Raw genomic sequence first — 13718 nt, 5'->3', positions numbered from 1 at the left:
CATAGCCATTAGAAATGTAATATTTTTAATCTGTGTCAATATTACAGTGGACATCAGGTACAACAAAAAACTGGGCTGTTGACTTGTAAAGAGCCACAAAAATTCTTTGTTTTGGTGCGACGTCATAGGTCAACCGGAAAAACGATACATTAATTTGCGCTGAAAGAAAATAAGTGCCTTCCCTTCCCCCCAGTGTACAAGAGGCACACAGTACGACCAATAGTTGCATTAAAGAGTGTTCATGGACACTGGGACTTCACATGTACACTACCGTTCAAAAGTTTGGGGTCACATTGAAATGTCCTTATTTTTGAAGGAAAAGCACTGTACTTTTCAATGAAGATAACTTTAAACTAGTCTTAACTTTACAGAAACACACTCTATACATTGCTAATGTGGTAAATGACTATTTCTTGCTGCAAATGTCTGGTTTTTGGTGCAATATCTACATAGGTGTATAGAGGCCCATTTCCAGCAACTATCACTCCAGTGTTCTAATGGTACAATGTGTTTGCTCATTGGCTCAGAAGGCTAATTGATTATTAGAAAACCCTTGTGCAATCATGTTCACACATCTGAAAACAGTTTAGCTCGTTACAGAAGCTACAAAACTGACCTTCCTTTGAGCAGATTGAGTTTCTGGAGCATCACATTTGTGGGGTCAATTAAACGCTCAACATGGCCAGAAAAAGAGAACTTTCATCTGAAACTCGACAGTCTATTCTTGTTCTTAGAAATGAAGGCTATTCCACAAAATTGTTTGGGTGACCCCAAACTTTTGAACGGTAGTGTAGGTGTGAAAATATTAAATCATTATCAATTTGAGAAATCAGACTAACTTGGTGCATGGAAACATAGTGTGAATGGGAGCAAAAGGGGGGTTACAGTCATTTTATCAAAAGTGGGATTGGACAGAATTTTTTTATTACGCTGGGAGTGGGATGGGACAGGAGTGAAAATCCACACTCGTTTTGTCAAAACCAAGAGGGAAGGCTTTCCTTTCCAAGTTGCTTGCACCATAAAATAAGCCCCTGCTCTGTTTGCTTGGAGTCTGGTTATGGCCAGTATGTACACACACAACCACAGATGTGTGTTCCTGTTTACACTGCACAGGAGGTAATTGAGGAAGTCTGGCTTTCTCCTTTGTTGGCTCTCAGCTTCTCAGCAGGAGTGTGTGTTAGTACTTAGCAATCTCTCTCACATCTTTAGTCTTTGCTCTCTAAAACTCCCTCTCGATGCCTTTTTGTGCACCAAAACTTTATCCCTGTCCTCTTTTCCCACTCCTTCCTTTCCCATCTGTGGCAAGAACAGATATCTGCTACTTATCTGGATGTCAGTCTCACAGTAAAGCAGCACCTAACAGTCAGAACATGTTGGTCTCTTCCTACACCACAACATGAGAGCTCTGCTTTTTGGCTACATCTTTCAACCCTACCAGTTTCAGACGACAGCAAGGACCCCCGAGTGCATTAAATCAATGTTGTTCAACCACTGTGCAATACAGTGAAATACAGTCTGGTGTGCCGTGGGAGATTATGTAGTTTCACTTATTTGGGTTAAAAATATTTTTTGCAAACCAGTAGTTATAATCCGTAAATAGTGTGCCGTTGTTGAGTGTCTGTACTGTCTAGACTAGAGCTCGGCAGAGTAACCGTGTAATACTCTTCCATATCAGTAGGTGGCAGCAGGTAGCTAATTGCTTTGTAGATGTCAGGAACGACGACGATAGTTTGTCGTGATCCCAATATGCAGATGACAGCGGGAGGCGGTGTGCAGGTAAAAAGGTATCTATTGCTTAAACCAAAAATAAATAAAAAGAGAGTGCCGCTAAGAAAAGTCATTGAGGCTTAGGGAATGCTATGCAAAACTAAACTAAAACTGAACTGGCTGCAAAGTAAACAAAAACAGAATGCTGGACGACAGCAAAGACTTGGAGCATGTGGAGCAAAGACGGCGACCGCAAAGTACCTTCAAACATGACATGACAATCAACAAAGAAGGATAGCGTCCGCACAACATAAATATTCTTGATTGCTAAAACAAAGCAGGTGCGGGGATTAGCGCTTAAAGGAAGACATGAAACTGCTACAGGAAAACACCAACAAAACAGGAAAAAGCCACTAAAATAGGAGCACAAGACAAGAAATAAAACACTACACTCAGGAAAACACCAACAAACTCAAAATAAGTCACGGCGTGATGTGACGGGTCGTGACAGTAGACTAGGGCTGGGCGATATATCGATATACTCGATATATCGTGGGTTTGTCTCTGTGCGATATAGAAAATGACTATATCGTGATATTCGAGTATACGTTCTCACGCAGTTGCTTTTAGCTGCAGGCATTACACTACAGGCTCTTCTGACTCTTTCTAGTCTCTCCTTTTCACAGAGATAAAACAAGCGCACCTTCTTACATACGCCACATACGTATACGCCCTCGCGGAGCAGAGAGCTAGCAGCATGGGTAACGTTAGCTGTGGTGCGAGTGGTAATACGAGAGAAAGAAGGTGCAAATCAGGTAACAAATGAAGGAATAATTAATTCCCAAGAAAAACAGCACGGGGTCCATCGTCTGGCGGTGGTTTAACTTCAAGTGGGAATATGTCGAACAGACAACCGTAATTTGTCAAGTGTGGGGCAAAAGCGTTGCTATAAAAATTAGCATTACTGCTAATATGTAGCATCATTTGAAAAGTCACCTGCTAAAGAATCAAGAGTGCTTACTCCGCATGTCAACATCTCCGTTCGGTGCCACACCAACAAAAAGCCGAGGCAACCATTTCCACATCAACACCGTATGAAAAAAATAGTCCACGACATAAGGAGATAACATAGCGAAGGACATACACTATTTGATTTCCTATTATGCAGCTCATTTTTATTTGACAGTTATAGAAATATATTGTGTGACATCATGCACAAAAGTGCACTTTATTTGTTTTAAACTATTGTAGTTGCGTTCTGTACAAAAAGTGCACTTTAATTTAGTGTTGTTTTGATTTGTCATCTTAGTGACATCATGCACAAAAGTGCACTAATATCTTGTTTTAAAATGTCTCTGACAATCTTGCACGCTCTGTTTTGAAATGACATGAATGTTTGTGCCACTGCTCAAGTGTACATTCAAGGCTACGACAAAATATCGAGATATATATTGTGTATCGCGATATGGCCTAAAAATATCGAGATGTTAAAAAAAGGCCATATCGCCCAGCTCTAGTTTGAATTAATATCCGACAACTGCGAGAACGTCTTTTTATTGTCAATATCGGCTGCTGAGTTTCATTTTTTAATGTTTTCTGCTGGTGGTGTGCCTCAGAATTTTTTCAATGAAAAAATTGTGCCTTGGCTCAAAAAGGGTTGAAAAACACTGCATTAAATCATGCAAATAGGTTCATCCAATTGAAAGTTCAAACTCAAAGTGCAAAGATTCTTCTGCAGTATCTCACCTGGAACTGGCCGGTGTAGTCATCATCTGTGGTGCCCTCTCTGCCCTCCTTCAATGCGATGAGGGTGAAACCTCTGAAATAAGCAGGGCTGGTTGCCAAGAGGATCACTGTAGGGAGGAGAGAGTGTGTGTATTAACACCTCGCACACACCGAGCAGTAAAGAGGCTTTACACTGTCACGTCATGTTCATGCTGCAATGATGCAGGATCACCCTGGGTGCAGGTGGAAAAGCAGCATTGCAACGGAACACTTTAAAAAGAGGATTGAGACTCAAATTCTGGTACTAAGGACAGCCTGTAAAAAGTAAGGAAACATGCAATAAAAAAGCCAACAAATGTGAATGTTTCCCCCCCTGTAGCGAGGTGTTAACATCCGCTATTCTATTGCTTCCACTAGGTGTAACAATCTGTTACAGCAGAACATGTGGTTAACTGCTTGCCTTACAGCGACAAATTTTATGTTGGCTTTTACGTGAGCTTACTTCTCCAGTTTCTCCCCACAGTCCGAAAATATACACTACCGTTCAAAAGTTTGGGGTCACCCAAACAGTTTTGTGGAATAGCCTTCATTTCTAAGAACAAGAATAGACTGTCGAGTTTCAGATGAAAGTTCTCTTTATCTGGCCATTTTGAGCGTTTAATTGACCCCACAAACGTGATGGTCCAGAAACTCAATCTGCTCAAAGGAAGGTCAGTTTTGTAGCTTCTGTAACGAGCTAAACTGTTTTCAGATGTGTGAACATGATTGCACAAGGGTTTTTTAATCATCAATTTGCCTTCTGAGCCAATGAGCAAACACATTGTACCATTAGAACACTGGAGTGATAGTTGCTGGAAATGGGCCTCTATACACCTATGTAGATATTGCACCAAAAACCCGACATTTGCAGCTAGAATAGTCATTTACCACATTAGCAATGTATAGAGTGTATTTCTTTAAAGTTAAGACTAGGTTAAAGTTATCTTCATTGAAAAGTACAGTGCTTTTCCTTAAAAAATAAGGACATTTCAATGTGACCCCAAACTTTTGAACGGTAGTGTATATGTTTTGTTAAAGGGGAACTGCATTTTTTGGTGTATTTTGCATATCCTTCTCAATCCTTAATGTATGTGAGACAAGCGCACATATGTTTTTCTTTATTTTTATGCACTCTAACTCATACTTGCCAACCTTGAGACCTCCAATATCGGGAGGTGGGAGGTGGGGGGGGGGGGCGTGGTTGGGGCGGGGGCGTGGTTAGGGGCGTGGTTCAGACGAGAGTATATTTACAGCTAGAATTCACCAACTCAAGTATTTCATATATATATATATATATATATATATATATATATATATATATATATATATACATATACATATATATATATATATATATATATATATATATATATATATATATATATATATATATATATATATATATATATATATATATATATATATATATGGCGAAGTTGGTAGAGTGGCTGTGCCAGCAATCGGAGTGTTGCTGGTTACTGGGGTTCAATTCCCACCTTCTACCTTCCTAGTCACGTCCGTTGTGTCCTTGGGCAAGACACTTCACCCTTTGCCTCTGATGGCTGCTGGTTAGCGCCTTGCATGGCAGCTCCCGCCATCAGTGTGTGAATGTGTGTGTGAATGGGTGAATGTGGAAATACTGTCAAAGCGCTTTGAGTACCTTGAAGGTAGAAAAGCGCTATACAAGTATAACCCATTTATCATTTATTATATATATAAATAAAAGAAATACTTGAATTTTAGTGTTCATTTATTTACACATATACACACACACACACACAACACTCATCTACTCATTCTTGTACTTGAAAGTACAATGCTTTGTTAATGGTTGAATTGTCCATCCTCTTTCTATTCTCTGTCACTATTTTTCTAACCATGCTCTCTGCTGATGCATTGCTGTGTGGCACGCACAAAAGTGCTTTCATCAAATGCACGAGAGTGTGGAATCTTCCATCTCTCCCTAGCATGGCCCAAAACCGGTCAATCCTTGCTTCCTGGGGAAGATCTTCCCTGGCAAGCAATTGGTACTCCAGTACTTGTACCCGGAGGCTGGTCAGGTCCAATCGCAGCTGCGGCAGACTTTTATTTCTTTGGGGCGTGGCCTCCAGCTCCGGCTGAATACCGGGAGTTTGTCGGGAGAAAATCTCTGTCGGGAGGTTGTCGGGAGAGGCGCTGAATATCGGGATTCTCCCGCTAAAAACGGGAGGGTTGGCAAGTATGCTCTAACTCGTAAACAAATGCTAGCAAAAGTCAGCTAACAATGGAGATAATGGGAGTTGTTATAGTCCGCCTGTAAAATGCTCTAAAAAAACATACAAAAGCCTCCATCATCATTTTATATGCATGCTGTAAGTATTTACAGCAGGGGTCCCCAAACTACGGCCCGCGGGCTAGATCCGGCCCCCCAGCATCCAAAATCCGGCCCACGGGAAGTCCCAAGTTAAAAAAAATGTGTTTTTATTGTTTTTATTTTATTTTTTATCTTTCCTTTATAATCCATGTTCTACCGCTTGTTACTCTCGGTGTCTCCTAGCCGCTCAGGCAAATCATATTGTCTAAAAATGAATTTTCCCATCGATAACGTGACAATGTTAAATGTTGATGAACATCAATGTTAATTGATGTTCAATGACAAAACTGATTATAAAGACAATGTATATATATATATATATACATATATATATATATATATATATATATATATATATATATATATATATATATATATATATATATATATATATATATATATATATATATATATATATGTATATATATATATATTTATATACAGCCTGGCCCCCGGCCAAATTTTTTTAACTCAATGCGGCCCCCGAGTCAAAAAGTTTGGGGACCCCTGATTTACAGCATGTAATGTAGTAACAGTCACATTCATAATAAAATGTAAACTTTACGTATTTTGTTTATTTCAAGCATACAGTGGCGTATTAATATTTCACAGACGCATCATAATGTTCACTTTAACCTGCTCAGTGGCCTAGTGGTTAGAGTGTCCGCCCTGATATTGGTAGGTCGTGAGTTCAAACCCCAGCCGAGTCATACCAAAGACTATAAAAATGGGACCCATTACCTCCCTTGCTTGGCACTCAGCATCAAGGGTTGGAATTGGGGGTTAAATCACCAAAAATGATTCCCGAGCGCGGCCACCGCTGCTGCTCACTGCTCCCCTCACCTCCCAGGGGGTGAAACAAGGGGATGGGTTAAATGCAGAGGGTAATTTCACCACAACTAGTGTGTGTGTGTGTGTGTGTGTGTGTGTGTGTGTGACTATCAGTGGTACTTTTTTTCTTTTTAGAAAAGAAAAAAAAGAAAAAAGGTGCCGCAAACGAGCGTCATTTCATTTATTTCTCGTCATTTCTGTACATAAGTTGGATGTTAAAGTTGACCAACTTCTCTGTTTATGGCCACATCCTTCTACTATGCAGGTGAGAGGCATGATTTATAATCTAGAATTAACTTTTACCAACTTGGAGGCACTAAAAATAGTTTGTCTGTGTTAGCGCTTATAATAACAATATTGCTAATACTTGCTTAATATTCAGGTCACGACATGTAAATGGAGTATTACTGGCACATTTTGGAAGTTTTTTATGAGCTTTATGGGCGGAGTAGCGTACTCCTTATCAGCTGCATTATGAGCCACCTCGTATGTGCCATCCATTTTCGACCGCTTGTCCCTCTCGGGGTCACGGGGAGGCTGGAATGCAGGGTACACCCTGGACAAGTCCCCACCTCATCGCACGAGCATATATTAAAAAATTTGAACACATTGAAAAAAGAAAGACATCTATGTTTTTGTCTTAAATAGGGATTGCGAATCAAAGGCATATTTGTTTTCAAAGTGCAGTTCTCCCTTAAATGAAGACTCTGAATTATCCCTAAGTGTCAGCATGGAGGTTTGTTTGTAAGGGTCTCCTGATACGATATCAGCAGGGATCAATGTACATATTTTAATTATTTTGTCGTGTGGAATGTTTGAAAAGGCATGATAACCTTATGACAGATCTATGCTTTGGATGCGGAGTGTTAAATAATTTGTTTTTGGCAACACCTAGTGGTCACAATAATTCTTTAAATTACACATGACGCCGTAAATTGAATGATGCAGACAGGTTTGTTACTGGATATTTTCTAATACACTTCTACCTTGGAGACTTTGTATGTGTAAGTAAAATGCAATTGTAATCATTTGATACTTGTTTACATTGAAATGTGCTGTTTTAGACTGCAATATTGTTCAATTAAGGACACTTAATACGTATGTCTAGCTTGTGTGCTATTATGTGCGTTGCTGTTGTGTTGCTGTTGTGTAGCTGAGGCTCATAGTAGCCTATAACCTACACATGTTTGCATTTTGTAAATTACTTCCCTAAAATACAAGCAAAACCCAACTTTGTGTGCTTATTGGAGGACATTTAGATGTTAACTGGCTTTGCACAAATAAACATGCCAAAGGATTGTTTGTATCAGGGTTTACCGTATTTTTCGGATTATAAATCGCTCCGGAGTATAAATCACACCGGCCGAAAATGCATAATAAAGAAGGAAAAAAACACATATAAGTCGCACTGGAGTATAAGTCGCATTTTTTGGGGAAATGTATTTGATAAAACCCAACACCAAGAATAGACATTTGAAAGGCAATTTAAAATAAATAAAAAATAGTGAACAACAGGCTGAATAAGTGTACGTTATATGACGCATAAATAACCAACTGAGAACGTGCCTGGTATGTTAACGTAACATATTATAACTATAATAACTATAACATATAGAACATGCTATACGTTTACCAAACAATCTGTCACTCCTAATCGCTAAATCCCATGAAATCTTCTTCCTCTGTGTCGCTTCTAAACAACTCTGCCAACTCCAAAGGTAGACAATGCGCCGCTTCCTCTTGCCGTTTTCTGCTGCATATTTCACTTTGTCCAGCTTGTAATCTGCAGTATATGATTTCCTTTTCGGTGCCATTTTTGTTCAGCCCTTCTCAGTTTTTATAAGTTACCGCCAATGTTCAAATGATCCATTTTCATAGGTACGGACGTAGTAGCAGGTAGCATCTTATTTTTCACAATGCACTTCTGCCATGACCCACAATGCACTTCTGCCATGACCAGCCCCCGCAAATTTTTTATTGGTTGACGTATGTGTGTGACGATTGCTGATATACGCCTAGTCTCTTATGTGAATTATATAAATAATATTATTTGATATTTTACGGTAATGTGTTAATAATTTCACACATAAATCGCTCCAGAGTATAAATCGCACCCCCGACCAAACTATGAAAAAAACTGTGATTTATAATCCAAAAAATACGGTACATTTCAGATGCAAGCCGAAATCCCCCGACACTTGTTTTATTTTTTTTATTTTTTTGCTGATATCAGAGCGATATCCGGTATCATTTGTTTTTCAGGACACCCCTGGTTGTTAGTATGTGCCCTGTGACTCATTTCCACCAGTCCAGGGTGTACCCTGCTTCTTTCCCAAAGATAGTCTGTGTGTGAGTCTGCATGCATGTGTGTGTGTGTGTGTGAGTGTGTGTGTGTGTGTGTGTGTGTGTGTGTGTGTGTGTGTGTGTGTGTGTGTGTGTGTGTGTGTGTGTGTGTGTGTGTGTGTGTGTCAGTGTGTGTGTTTGGGTGTGCGCACGTGCGCACGAGCGTGCGTGTGCGTGTGCCTACTTGGTGGGAGGAAGAGGTGAGGAAGTGAATATACTGTAGGTCAGACATTAGAACATTAAGAAGTCTAACTATCTGTATTCCTGCAGAAGCCTGCAGGGCGTATGAGTCTCTTGAGGAATTTTGGCATCAATAATTCCAACTCATTAAATTCAAGAAAATGACTGACTAATTACCAACAAGTAACCACTTGTTGGATTTGATGCAGAATATGCAAGTGATATGGTGTGATGCTGGTAACACGTTACTTAGTAAGTAAAGTGGAGAATATGAGACGGCTAAAAGAAACACACAGTTTTTAATAAAACTATTCAAGGTGTGCAAAATTCTCTCAGTGACACCGAAAGTAGACCTGTGCTCTACATTAGGGGAAGATGCAGCGGTTAGGTGGAGAGTGACCCGTTTCATCACAAATATGTATTAAAGTGCTCAAAACTGGTAAACTTTATTACATTTTGATTAAAATTCCTATCAATTACAGTAAAAGCAGTGGAATAAGTGATACTCATTGTGTGGTGCAGCTCGCAGCGTAATGTCTAACAACATACTCAATTATTACCGTATTTTCTGGACCATAGGGCGCACCCGATTGTAAGGCGAACTGCCGATGAGCTGGTCTATTCAGGTCTTTTTTCATACAAAAGGCGCATTGGAGTCATATTATGATTGTTTTCTAAATGTAAAACATTTCCTTGTGGTGTACATAACATGTGATGGTGGTTCATTGGTCAAAATGTTGCATAGATTATGTTTTACAGACCATCTTCAAGTCGCTTTCTGACAGTCGCTTCAGGATGCGCCGTTTTGTGGGCGGTCTTATTTACGTGGCTCACCATCGGCAGCGTCTTCTCCCCGTCATCTTTGTTGTAGCGGTGTAGCGTGCAAGGACGGGAGTGGAAGAAGTGTCAAGAGATGGAGCTAACTGTTTTAATGACATTCAGACTTTACTTAAATCAATAACGGAGCAGCATCTTCTCATCCGTGGCTCACTAGTGCAACATGTGTCCCGTGAAAAACCGTCTGAAAGGAACTCTAATAACTAAAGTTCCTTGGGTGAATTATGTAAACCCACTATACCGGTAGTTTTTAGCGCTATAAGTAAGATATAAGTTAGAACTTTACGCTACTTTATATTAGAAATGGCAACAGTAGAGGGTGAATGTCACATAACAAGAAGATAGTGAAAAAGGAGAAGCTTATCGACTACGGTATCGTCACAGACTACAGTGGCGGACTTCCGCAAATTTTCAGGACTTATGCAGATCTCAAATACACATCAGCAGGTACCAGAAGGTAAGAAAAGTTGGTTTTGCATAATATCGTGAAACAAAACGCCAGATAATATGTCTGCTAATTGGTGCCATTTTGCGGTCCATATACACACACCATAGTAATAATACCTGTATCTCTTGACTACGGTAGCCGTAATGGGCCGACAATCCATCAAGCGGTGCGGCTTCAAAGTCATACTAAAACATTTTTGACATATTTTTGAGCACCGTGTGTAATGTTCTTTATTTTCAATGGAACATTTAAAGTTTTGGTGTTGTTTACTGCCGTCGTATTGCAGTCTACACGTATTTCTTATGTGTGACTACCATCTTACTGGTCACACTTATCATTACACTATTATTATTATTATTATTATTATAGAGGTTTATTTGAAATAGGGACAGATACAAAAACATAGACATCTGAGACAGTTATCCAATGTATGCATCATAGTGTTTGTAGCCAAAGCTAATTTACAACACTTGTCCCCAACAACAACAACAACAACAACAACACAGATCCAACATCATTAAAATAGGAAAATAAAAAATAGAATAAGGCAAAGATGAGTTGATAATAATGGTAATAGAAACAATACAGACAAAGTGCAAACTAGATAAAAGTCAATATTAATAATAACACAGACAAAGTGCAGACTAGATAAAAACCAATTAGTAAAAATTAGTAAAAACGAAACATGGGAACACGATTGTGTCATGTCTGTGATCATGTTTTGTTTAAGTTATGTCCTGTTTGGTTGTTTAAGACTCTTAGTTCATGTTTACGCTCCCTTGTTTGGTCACCATGGTTACCCATTAGTTTCACCTGTTGCACATTTTGATTCACGCACCTGTCACTAATCATGTCACTGTTATTTAAGCTTGTCTTTTTCTGTTGGTCGTCCTGGCGACATTGCTTCTGTTACCCTTGCTACCCTTGTCAATCATGCTATTCTTCTATGCCATTGTTCCATGCTTGTTCCAAGTAAGTTTTGTTTATTCATGTCTCTTTTAGCAGTTCTTTTGTTTCATGTTCTTTGTCTTCGTTAAGTGTAAGTTTTTGTTCATAGCCAAGTTTTATCTCCGCCTTGTGCGGTCTTTTTGTTTACTCTTTTTATAGTCAGAATAAATATGCATTTAACTTCACGTCATGTCCACTCCAACTTCTCTTGCATCTCGGGAAAACAAACCCCCCATAGTCCACGTCGTGACAGAATGTCGCCAGCAGAACGTTTTTCCGCGAGGAAGTTTGACGAGGGAGCGTGGGAGGTCCTGCGCGCGATGGAGGAGGAAACGCTGCGCTATTCCTCCATGGAGCGCAGAGATCTAATGTGGGGGCCTAATGGAAAACTTATTCCAGTAAGCTCCGTGTGGCCCGACGACGTTGGCGCGTCGCTCCAGTCCCGGAAGCACCGGCAAAAGCGAAAGCCGTCAGGAAAGGCTTCTTCGAGCGCCACGGCTAGCATCCGGAAATGCACCACGGCGGGTTCCAGTTCCTGCACCACGGCAGGTTCCTGTACCTGCACCACGGCGGGTTCCTGTACCTGCACCATGGCAGGTTCCTGTACCTGCACCACGGCGGGTTCCTGTACCTGCACCACGGCAGGTTCCTGTACCTGCACCACGGCAGGTTCCTGTACCTGCACCATGGCAAGCTCCGGTACCTGCTCCACGCCGCCAAGCGCCGCCCGTAGCAGCTCCACGCCGCCAAGCGCCGCCCATAGCAGCTCCACGCAGCCAAGCACCAAGCCAAGCACCACCAAGCCAAGCACCACCAAGCCAAGCACCACCAAGCCAAGCACCAAGCCAGGACCCACGCCAAGCACCAAGCCAAGCACCAAGCCAGGACCCACGCCAAGCTTCGCCACCTGCCGCACCACACCAAGCTTCGCCGCCTGCCGCACCACACCAAGCTTCACCGTCTGCTGCACCCGCGCCTGCTTCGTCTGCGGCTGCTTCCACGCCAGACTCGTCTGCTGCCGAACCCACGCCAGACTCGTCTGCTCCCGCTTCCATGCCTGACTCGTCGTTTGACTCCACGCCTGCCACGAGGACACGCTCATCCACGCCTGCCACGATGACGACGGCCACGGATGTGGCCATTTCCTGGGCGTCCGCCACGCCAAGTGCGTCGAACTTCTCGTCTGCTACGGATGTGGCCGTTCCCGGGTCGCCCACCTCGTCAGGTGCAGCGGCGTTCTAAGCGTCGCCGCCACCTAACTCTGCCCCGGTGGATATGGGGACACTTGGTCTGGCGACCCACCGCCAAGTCCCCCTCCCGCCCTCCCATGACTCTTGATCATTGTTTTGTTGGACATCTGGTATCTGTCCTTAAGGGGGGATTCTGTCATGTCTGTGATCATGTTTTGTTTAAGTTATGTCCTGTTTGGTTGTTTAAGACTCTTAGTTCATGTTTACGCTGCCTTGTTTGGTCACCATGGTTACTCATTAGTTTCACCTGTTCCACATTTTGATTCACGCACCTGTCACTAATCATGTCACTGTTATTTAAGCTTGTCTTTTTCTGTTGGTCATCCTGGCGACATTGCTTCTGTTAACCTTGCTACCCTTGTCAATCATGCTATTCTTCTATGCCATTGTTCCATACTTGTTCCAAGTAAGTTTTGTTTATTCATGTCACGTTTAGCAGTTCTTTTGTTTCATGTCCTTAGTCTTCGTTGAGTGTAAGTTTTTGTTCATAGCCAAGTTTTATCTCCGCCTTGTGCACGCTTTTTGTTCACTCTTTTTTATAGTCAGAATAAATATGTATTTACCTTCACGTCATGTCCACTCCAACTTCTCTTGCATCTCGGGAAAACAAACCCCCCATAGTCCACGTCGTGACAGATTGTTGCTCAACTAGCCATAATTTTGTTTGTTTTTTGAAAGTGACAAGTGCAGGTATACTTTTCAAAGTGTCAGGTAGAGAGTTCCATAGTTGTGGTCCTTTTATTGAAAAGGCAGTCTGGGCAAAAAGATGTCCTACGTAATGGAACGCAACAGTTGCCTTTTGACATTGCTCGGGTGGTAGATCTGGTACCACTTTGCAGTCATGAAATTGCCTTGCAGAGCAATTGGGGAGCAGAGTTATCCAAGCATTTAAAAACCAGTTTGACTGAGTTTAACAAAATAAAATTGGTAAAACTTAAAATATTGTATTTGGTTAAAATTTGGCAATGATGATATCGTATACTCTTCTTGTCTAGGACTTTCAAGGCGCTGTTATAAAGACACTCAATGGTCTTGATTGATGACTGGTGTGCCTGGG

At 41.3% G+C, this 13718-nt stretch overlaps 1 protein-coding gene across 2 annotated transcripts in view; it reads right to left on the bottom strand.

The window, feature by feature from the left end:
- spon1b (spondin 1b) overlaps positions 1–13718 on the bottom strand; it is a 158547-nt gene that overhangs the window by 138740 nt on the left and 6089 nt on the right. For both annotated transcript variants that reach the window (XM_062036084.1, XM_062036085.1), the window contains exon 2: positions 3454–3560. In XM_062036084.1, the coding sequence (XP_061892068.1) occupies positions 3454–3560 (107 nt within the window). The remainder of the gene's footprint in view (positions 1–3453; positions 3561–13718) is intronic.

The sequence above is a fragment of the Entelurus aequoreus genome, linkage group LG24, assembly GCF_033978785.1.
Source record: "Entelurus aequoreus isolate RoL-2023_Sb linkage group LG24, RoL_Eaeq_v1.1, whole genome shotgun sequence".
Taxonomy (NCBI): domain Eukaryota; kingdom Metazoa; phylum Chordata; class Actinopteri; order Syngnathiformes; family Syngnathidae; genus Entelurus; species Entelurus aequoreus.
The sequence above is the reverse complement of the archived record's forward strand: the minus strand, read 5'-3'. Positions and strand labels throughout refer to the sequence as shown.